This window comes from Pararge aegeria, chromosome 11 (genome assembly GCF_905163445.1).
Source record: "Pararge aegeria chromosome 11, ilParAegt1.1, whole genome shotgun sequence".
NCBI classification, from domain to species: domain Eukaryota; kingdom Metazoa; phylum Arthropoda; class Insecta; order Lepidoptera; family Nymphalidae; genus Pararge; species Pararge aegeria.
Window position 1 is genome coordinate 5,225,524 of NC_053190.1, and position 10,945 is coordinate 5,236,468.

The 10,945-nt window shown below is 35.2% G+C and overlaps 1 protein-coding gene across 1 annotated transcript in view; it reads right to left on the reverse strand.

Moving 5' to 3' along the window:
* Positions 1-10,739, reverse strand: part of LOC120627387 — a 127,007-nt gene extending 116,268 nt beyond the window's left edge. Inside the window, exons 1-2 of the mRNA XM_039895382.1 lie at positions 10,652-10,739; positions 10,362-10,559 (exon numbers count right to left, since the gene is read on the reverse strand). Coding sequence (XP_039751316.1) covers positions 10,362-10,559; positions 10,652-10,739 — 286 coding nt within the window. The remainder of the gene's footprint in view (positions 1-10,361; positions 10,560-10,651) is intronic.
* Between the last annotated feature and the right edge of the window lie 206 nt (positions 10,740-10,945).

Genomic DNA, 10,945 nt, shown 5'->3' on the forward strand with positions numbered 1-10,945 from the left:
CACACAAACTTTTTCCTTTTTCCCCATTTCATGGTAAACGCTTAAAACATTAGAGGTAAAATAATAACTGTCACCCGCTAAATTAAATGAAGTGACTAACCGCCTGTTCGAGAAACACTACTAAACTGGAATGATTTTTGATGCTTCATTATTAATCGTGTACAAAGTTTCTGTACATTCTTAATTCTGTGAGATTATATTTTTTTTTAATTTGATTGTTTTGATGAAATAAACACTGAGATAGGCAGACGAATAATTAAAAAACATTTATATTACGAAAATTCAGCTAAATTTGCTATGCCCGCGAAAAGCAGAAAAATCTGTATGGTGTAATTTAGAATTTCTTTGATCCTTATACTCCACACCAAACAGATCTTCGGCAATGTGAGGGTACATTGCACGTTTTGTTCCGAAACCGGAGCATCCTCAAGAGATGTTCTTTTGCGCGGGGCCCTTGCTACTTTTGCTACGTGGTTAATCCGGCTATGATACTTATTGTAAAGACATTGTAAAGTGTAGTACCTATAGTATACCTACTTAGTTGACATCAACATCATCAGTACTGATAGCCCACTGTTGGGCATGGACTTACCATACGAGCGCTTCCCATAGTGAGTTAAATGGAAGGCGACGCTGCTCTCAATTTCGGGCTGACGTAACGTATTCCTTTGGTTATCGATTGTTACTAATAATGACTGAAAACGACTCTCTCTGAGGCACAAGTAAAAGTTGCATTCGAATCACTAAAACTAGAGTTACTTATTCAGACACAAATTGAGGTCAACGTTACTTAACCAGCACAATAGACAAATTCAAATTCAAATTCAAATTCAAGTAGGCCTACTTTATAAGCACTTTTGAAACGTCAAGTATGTATGTTTGTAGTGACTCTACCACCGGTTCGGAATGCAGATTCTACCGAGAAGAGCCGGCAAGAAACTCAGTAGTTGCTCTTTTCCAACATCAACATTTACAATCATTTTGCTATCTTGCGGGAGATGAGAGCGAGGATGGCTGCTTCCAATCTACCTTGTCATTGAGGAATTCATCAAATGTATAGTAACCTCGCTGTACTAGATGCGTTTTTTGACAGATTAGTTGTAACGTTTAATTCAAAATTACAGCTTCTGTCTCCCACCACGCTTTTTGAAGAATAACTTCTTTAGGCGCGACTAGGGAGTAACTCAGATTTTTTTCTGACGGAAGTAACGCTTACATCAGACGTCTGTGTAGTTTCCGCTATTTAAAAATAATAATTTGAATTGGTCGTTAGTATATATGTCATAATATACTCCACGCTTCTTGACTTATACCTACGCCAGCTAGAAGCAAATATCATAATCAATTAGGATTATTTGTTATAACTGCAAAGTGAATTAAAATTCAACAGTTAAAAAAATATATTTTAAATTGCAAAGTTTTTTGAAAATCTCTGAATATACTTGTTTATTTATTACTTTTGTAATAAATATATTATTAATACATTTTCTGGCGATTGCGACATTCTATAATATTCAATGACAAGGTTAGATTGACATGTGCTGATCTAACCTTCATTTTTCTACTCTCAATTATTCTTTTTAACAAATTAAAATATTTATAAAGTGTGAAAGTGATATTAATTAATTTAAATAACGATATAAAATTAAGTAGTGAATATTAAATGAAATGGCGGAGTCCCAGGAACATTTTACTCTTTCAGCAATAAATAATAATAAAAGTTGTACTTCAGTCGCGCATAACGGTTAGCTCTTGACTGCTATCTCACCTAATGGTATGCAATGATACAGTATGTATGTCAGTCTCCCCTATTAGTAGTAAAAGCAGTTATATAAAACAAATCGGCATTTTATCGGATCGCTAAATCTCTTGAATTTAATCGCTTTAAATAACCGCGGCCTCCCACCAGACTAGAGCAAGGAAATGTCAGGAATTATGAATTCCTAAATTGCCCCCGCCTGAGAAAGAACCCTTGACCTCCGCTAATAACCCTGACCATAGTGCCAGCGTTCCACCCAAGACACTAACTTTTAGTTTGTCGCACCATCTCAACACACTTTACTTTCGTTTTGTAATATAAAAAAAATATAATTTAAAATACCCCCGTCACGACAAAATCATTCCTTTCAATATAGTGATATTATTTTACTAGTCAAGCCCCTTTATTTGATACCTATATTGAGAGAGTTGTTAAAAAAACTTGTGATTTCAAAATATCATGGTCTTCTTGCATTTGAAATTCATCATAGTATAGTATTATCGTAGTCAAGTCCTTTTATTTGATACGCATGTTGAGGGAGTTTTGAAAAAAATATTTAATCCGCCATTTTGTGGCGCGGTTAGCTATGTTTGATTTTCATCCATCGATAACCAAAGGATTTCAATCAAACCTAGCTAAAACACTCTCAATTTATTCACCTTGCGAACAGAAAATAAAACAAAATATACCTCGGTTCAGTTCTTTTGGAGTCACGATTATACAGACAAGGCACACACGTGCGTGCACACACCCACACACACACAACCACGCGCACACACTTATAACACCCCGGTGGTCGGGGGTTGAAAAGGAAAACACGACAATTTATAATACTAACCCTCATAATTCATCAATTCTTACGAAAAATGTGGTCACGTTTAAGACATGTATCGTACACAACCTTTTCTTCGAAAGGTATATAGCATTTTCCTGGTATTTGGTTATTATTCTACAGTTGAATGAGATTGGTCGGGCCACGTGTTTTGAATTCCAAGAGATCGGCATGATTTTGACTCTTGTTATGGTCACTATAGTAACTGCATTATCATCAGATGAGTCGTCCCAGCATGAACGATGGAGGATAGAGGCAAGGAGAATCCGCATCTTTGACAGGTGAGTTCCCAACGAGTCACACCCAATCGTGCGAATGAATTTGCACTCACTAACGCTGTATAAGAGAATTTGCACACACAAAAAAACTATTTTTTAGATCCGCCATAAGATTTTGCGGCATGATTTTGACTCTTGTTATGGTCACTATAGTAACTGCATTATCATCAGATGAGTCGTCCCAGCATGAACGATGGAGGATAGAGGCAAGGAGAATCCGCATCTTTGACAGGTGAGTTCCCAACGAGTCACACCCAATCGTGCGAATGAATTTGCACTCACTAACGCTGTATAAGAGAATTTGCACACACAAAAAAACTATTTTTTAGATCCGCCATAAGATTGCAACGAATGGTAGAGCTTTTCGAAGGGAACGCGTGGAATAACCTAACTTATTTCCTACTATCATCGCACATACAAATATATAGGTGTTGGGAATTTTCTTTTCCCATCGAGATATTTTTTATACGGTTCCCAGCAAGTCACAATCAGAGGACGGTGTGACTCGATGGGAAAAAATTCTCAACGAGTCTCACTGTGGCACGATTGGGTGTGACTCGTTGGGAACTCGAAGTTTTAGGGTGAGACATGAGGAACAAGTCGCTATGAGTAGCAAGAGAAAATTATATAAATTTATATACTTTTCAGTTGTAAACAGTGAACTTGCTGAGTATGAAACTTTTATATTTTTGATTATGGAAGGTTGATATTTTATGTGACTAGTATATTTAATAAAACTGCAATGTACGAAGCTTAAAAACTATTTACGTACTGGTTTGATTTAATGAGTGACCGAGAGTAAGTCTTTATTGTTGTTAAACTTAAAAAATATAATTGAAAAATATTTTTGGCATTATCTAAAAAATTAACTTACTCGTTACCGGGGCTCTACAATAATGTGACGCTTTTCGACGGACTCTTTATCATAGCCAGAGATAGCTCTCGTTGCCTCTACCACCCGTAGCATAAACGCTAGTTTTTAATGGCAACGTTCCACTCGTTTCTATGGCACGCACGTCACTCCATAAGCGCTAAAAAGTGTGAGCGGGACGTACGGATTAAATATTTATGACCAAATAACTTACACGATAATAACGGCGATAACCATTCAATTTTTCTATATATTTTCCTCGTGTCCGTTGAAACTATTATTCGTTCTAAGAATGAGCATCCTCGAAATCTTGTGTCTCGAAAATCAATGGAACCTTTATTATTTTAGGTATGAGGAAAGATTTCACTTCCCGTTCCTGAAGAGTGCGGAAAGAATGGACAATTGGAAAGCATTTGAGATGATTGGTGGAAATCGTAAAAACTGTACAATTGACATTCTACTTTATTTATATTTATACTCTAGTTATTTTTATTTCTGTCCCAGGATAGGGTACAGGTTTTTTCTCTATATTTATGCTACGTCATATACGACAGAATGATTAAGTGAAGAAACTACTACGCTTCCTTTTTTGGGGCCTTTTTTAATCCACTACACGGAATGCAATCCCTTGACTGCAATCTCACCTGCTGGTAAATTATGAGGCAGCCTAACATGGTTATATTAAACCCATACTAATAATTTTCAGTTCACTTTAAAACGACATCGTACTGGAACGCTAAATCGTTTAGCAGTAGGTACCTCTTTGTGGGTAGGGAGGTAACTCCCAAAGCCAAGCCACGAGTGAATCCTCCCAGACCAGGACAGAGAAAATTTAGAAATTTTAAATTCCCAAACTGCCGCTGCCGGGTTGGAACCCGGAACCTTTCACTTAAAACTACAGCGAACACGCGTGTGAGAGGTTTTAAATGATTATCACATATTATAAGCATTTTTTGTATCCCAATCTTTTAAATTTAAAACACCCTCCTGTATGCGTCTGGTATTAATGTAAAAGCTACATGCAATATTTTGTGGCATGTTTAAAAATGTGAAATGGGGTCAGACGTGATTCTTGATAAGAGTTGAAGTGTTAGATATGAGATAACAGATCGTCAGCGCCTTGTTCATTCAAAATACTTTTACGTAGCTTTCTCTACTCGACTTTCAAATTGATGTCCATATTAAATTTATTTTCAAACGAGTAAGTATATCTATGCTAGATATCTAACACATACACTTCATGAGCCTAAAAACCCACCGCTGGGACCTCTTCTCTCCTAGGACAGGAGCTTTTTGAGTTTAGACCCTCTATGCTGTACGGCACGTCTTTGAAGGCAGGGTGGTAACTAGCCAAGGCCGAAGCTAACCCAACAGACAGAAGTTATAAATTACCAAATTGTACCTGAATGAGATATGCCCATTTATAAGACCAATACGCTCACGACTGCTCTGGGAAGGACATATAAATTTATATTATAATTATTATATATTTGATATATATTAATTATTTGTTTTATCCACGTGCTACGGTCGCTGCCCTTTAGCACTTGCGGCTGGGATAAGTTTTATGGAGATTATTGTAAGGCAAAATTAGGATGCATATGTACTCGTAGTATAACTAGATACCCAGGATGGACTGGTCTCTGGTAGTTAACATGTGGGTAGAATGGTTTATTTGTAAGTTAGGGAGCCTGGAATAAGCCTCGAGTCACAAATTGACTGATGCCATCAGTTCATATTTTTTTGTAATATAACTTCTAAACTACATCCTCATTATTCCGTCTGCGACTTTAAATATAAGTAACGTAAGTATGCTTAAATTAAGAATAAACATGATAATAAGAACAGATGAAAAAAGCAGATTAATTTCATTAGATATACCAACGATACACTCTATTATCATTAATCATTTTAGATTATAGTTTTTTGTCCGAGTACAGTTATCACTTACAGGTATAGATAAAATTGAAGTAAGTCCAGTAAAGCAAAAATAGTAAGAATAAAAGAATTAATATTAAACAAATGTAAATAATGATTCAAAAAAAAAATAACCATTTAAAAAATATTTCTCTAAGTTTAATTTCGCCTTAAAGCGTCATGAAAAATGACAATGTCAGGGTTTTTTAAGTTGTTAAACAGAAGAGATTATGAGTGAAAATAGGATAACCACCGCCTAAAAATCGGAGCAACACTTCGCAGGGCAAGGAACACGTTCCATGAAGTGCCACTACTCTGTGTCCATCAACCTGATGATGTTAAGCCTCATGTACCCGTTACACCGGAAACAACGCCCTTCATACAACAATAAGCAGCAGAAATAAGCATACTAAGAATACTATTAGTGCTTCCCAAGATGATCTCTAATATAGTCAAAGTAAAAGTCAAATATTTCTGTATTTAAATAAACACATAGATGACTTCTGATGCGTACATTACATGTAAAATATGACATAGAAGTGAATTGATGGCGATAACTAAATTCATCAACTTAAAACTAAAGCTACGAGGGTTCCAAACGCACCCTGGTCTAAGCCCATAACAAACTTAGCCGGTTTTTTTTTGTTATCACCATCTCACATTGTCATTTAAAACTATTAAAGAAGCAACCTGGTTAGAGCAATAATTTACACCCCAAGCATTTTTATCGTTGACGTAGTCCTTAATACTATATTAGTACTTTTCTATAAGCTTACGTTTAATATAAACTTTGAACTGTATAAGAGACATCTCCAAGATATCAACTCGTAGTTTATTGTAAAATTGTACACAATTTCCTTTAAATGAATTACTTAACTATATCTATACCTACTCCATCACGACGCTAGACGATGTCGGCATTTACCACGGCGTCAAACTGCAGTATCTTTTTTTTTATACTATGCTACTATATCGAATCTAAACGCCATACCGCGACGAAGACAAATGTATGTACTTTATTTTCACCTCAAAACATCTCGAGTTGGACGCCATAACCACACCCAGGAGTGCACCCACAACTCCAACTTTACAAAAAAATGTGAACCCTATACTAACATTTTGGTGATAATGGAATTAATAAGTACAACTGTTATAATTGATACAGGTGCTTGAATTGCAAGAAATAGTTCACATAATTAATTAGGTATTGAAGCTTAAAACTCTATTGAATTAAAGGTAATGAATTTTTTATCGGCCTTCCGAGTTTTTTCTATATCGGATTAAAAAGAATCACGCAAATTAATTTAATTAACCACACCCAGGAGTGCACCCACAACTCCAACTTTACAAAAAAATGTGAACCCTATACTAACATTTTGGTGATAATGGAATTGCACAGTACAACTGTTATAATTGATACAGGTGCTTGAATTGCAAGAAATAGTTCACATAATTAATTAGGTATTGAAGCTTAAAACTCTATTGAATTAAAGGTAATGAATTTTTTATCGGCCTTCCGAGTGTTTTCTATGTCGGATTAAAAAGAATCACGCAAATTACCTAGTTTACTTTTATAAAACAAGCTATGCGTTTATATTCTGTTAAATTCGTAATAGTCAAAGAAATAGCCTAGCCTTTAATCCTTCTTAATTTAAAATGAAATTATTAAAACTTGACTTTGATATTGATATATCTTTTAATAAAACTGAATTTTATATATTTTGAATGTCACTCTATAGTCGATACTGAAGCCAAAGTGTAATTTTTTCTGTCTGTTTTTTAACTACTAAATTTGTTTGTGTACTTGAACGAAATGATCTCAGGAACTACTGTTACGATTTGAAAAATTCGTTAGTGTTGGATTAAATTTATCGAGGAAAACATAGTTTATATTCCAACACGCTAAGAGCAACCAATAAAGAATGTTGTAATGAATATGGGTTTTTTTTTATTTCTTTTTTTAGAGCTTCCGCTGCGAGCCCTATTTAAACGGTTAAAGTTTCGATAAAATTATGTATGACAAAATTGTTCCCCTTTCAAGGCTCAAAAAAATTGTCCGCGACAGCATATTATGTCTATCTTTTGAGGTTGACTTATACGCGGACAAAGTCGCGAGGGACCTCTAGTCTATCAATAATCTGATAGGCTGCGTAACCTAAACAGTGATTTCAAATGTACTGTGATAATTCACAGTAAGGCTTGTAATACGGTGCCAGAATTAGGTCAGTCATGTCTCCTGATAAGGCGTAACATAGACCTACGAAAGCGTTCGGAACGAGGCCGCCATTTGTACTTGATTAGTTAGGTAACTCACTTACGTATAAACTGCAACTTGAAAACAATTATTTCACTTGGGGGCAGATTGCATTTATTTATTTACTTATTTACGGAAACCAACAGCTAATACATTTTTTCTTGTCCAAGTTTCTACTTTGTGTGCTAAGTGAATGTTCAGCTTATTACAGGTTTTCACAACGTTTGCAAATAAATTCAGGAATAATTACGTACATTTTAAATATAACTGCACGGCTAGCATGGACAGGAGACAATTATCTCCCCGGGGAAAGGAATAAATTTATCTGCTCCCATAGCTTTATCAACTCTGTAATCTTTAACAACTGTATTCGCTTTTAGCAGTGTTGTTTTAATATTGATAACTATCCTAACCTTATTAGTCCTTTTAAAATAATAATACTAGCGACAGTTATGACCCCCCAAATATTTATTTTCATGCCACTGCAAGTTAGCCCTTGACTGCGATCTCATTGGTGGTAATTCACGATGCAGTTTAAGATGGTAGCGGGCTGACATGTTAGGGAGTACGACAGTTATATTAAACCCAAACTAATCGGTTCTTCGCGAAATCGTACCTGAACGCTAAATCGCTTAGCGGCACGACTATGTCTGTAGGGTGGTAACTATCCAAGGCGAAGCGTTCCACCAGACAAATTTACTGTACTCATACTTAGTACAGTACGTAATGTCACCTTAATTTTTTATTTAAATTGAAAATTTGTTTATTTCAAAGATAACACATATATTAACCACAAAATCACGTGCGTCCGTGACTGTATTATCTGCGACTTGTACTACGAGTAATTCCGCAAAAGCTAACACTATTTGCATTTATCATCTGCTTACCGAAATGTTATTTGATTCTGAGTTGTAAAGAAATTTGTCCCTCAAACGGATGGGTCGATTGTAATGTAATGGTCATAACTGATAAAAAAGCTTGGCTATGATTTGCTCTAACTGTATAGCCAATTAATTGACTGTGAGATGGTAATGACCAAAAAACCCTAGGTATAAAGGCTAAGTTTTTTATGGGCTCTTGTTACATCAGGGCGATTTTGGAACCCTTGTGGCTTTAGTTATAAGTTAAACAATCTGGTTATCACAGCCACCTTACATGTAAACTTTTATGTATGAAAGCTTCATAAGTGCCTGGGTGCATGAAGACTTTTAGAATTTTTTATTCATCCTAATTCGAAGCAGTTATACACTGCGTCGAATGAGGATTCTATCGCGATGAAAATTTAATTAGCTATATATATAATATTTGTCAAGCCAATTATTATCTATGTTCTATAATATGACAATGCTAGATATTTCGATGACATGTTTGGTATGTACCTACTGCTTCAACTTGTACCTGCTATTATTATCTAAGACTTGCAATTGCAACCTATAACTTAGTGTTAACTTAAATACCAATTATCTTGAAAAAACAGCGGTAAATAACAATTTTCATCCTCTATTTAACCCCACTTAGGAATTGAATTTTAAAAAAAAATATGTATCATATAATAGCCTCCGCAAGAATTTTAGATAAAAAATGATAAAAGATGTTTTAAAGACCAAAGATAGTTTCACAGATAAACGCGCTCAGACAAACGAACAAATAAACAAAGACAAGTATCATGCTCGTATCGTTTTACTATTAGTATCATAGTTATAAGTAACTACTACCTATATACCAAGTTAATTGGAATAATATGGTAGCCCAGATCTGATGCTAATAACCAGGATTCTGGACAGTCATCGGATTACCTATATCTTACATATTATAATGAAGCTTTTTAGCAGTGTTGCCTATATGTAGATATAGGCCACCAGAGGGCGCCGAAAAATCAGTTTCCCAAAAAAAAATTATTATGTCGGAAAAAATTCGTATAATTTATCAATGAGCTTATATACAATATTATAACGATATAATTTTATTAAATCCGCAGAAACTGAAAGAGCGTTGTAAATAACTATATTAAGTATGATAACTTTAAGGAAGTTACCTACTAATGCTTTAGTATAAACTAAGTTTCGACTCAAACTAAAACATAACTTCATTAGTATGTGCCTCCTTTTCAATTAATGTTGGACCTATAGAAAGTGTATAATATATTTCCTATGCATTAAGGTAAGTAGTTATTATTGTACCTGCCCCAAAATAAACAATAAATAATGTAATTATAATAATAAACAACAATAACTGCTGTAAGGTAAGTAATACCTACTTCGTAGAGGCTTATCTTTACAAGAAAAGGCATTCCAACAGGCAAACACACAACACAAACTATTAAAGCATCATAAAACAACACCACACCAACTTAAGAACACGCAAAACAATATTACTGCGTAACGTGTAAGTAAAAAAGTTTGAGCGGGCCATAAAATAAAGAGCTGAAGTGAGAATTATTACGATATCACCATTTAGTGGAGTAACAATAACGACCTGTTGAAAACGGGGGTGTTGTCCTTCTCTAGCGTTATCGGTCACGTATATGTGTCTCGTTTTGGCTTTACGGGGTGAGTGCGACACGTCCGCACGACTCGGCACTTGGAAGCTCACTGATCGCGCGCCCCGCGATCTATAAGGAAGCGCTCCGCCCGCCCATGGAACGAGCCCTGAATAAAAAGAAGGATATATTGATGGTCACCTGATACAACCTGAACAATAATATTCCATACACTAATCTGTTACGCGGATTAATGTATACAATGTAGAGCTTTAGATTGTATCGTTGGATTCGTTGGGCGCTCGTATAAGTTATCTCTGATAACTTTATTAGCTAGTTTGCTTAGCATAATGACGCTTGCACATTACATTTTATTATGATATGCACCCTAGCACATCAGTGTGCAATATGATAGTACTATTAGAAGTAAGTTTACATTTTACGGGAACGTTACATTTCTAGGAATAAAATGCAACCTATAACACTAATAAAGGTAATTCAGGTTATATTTAACATACCTGGGACACACGGTCTAGCGATATACCTTCCAGAAAC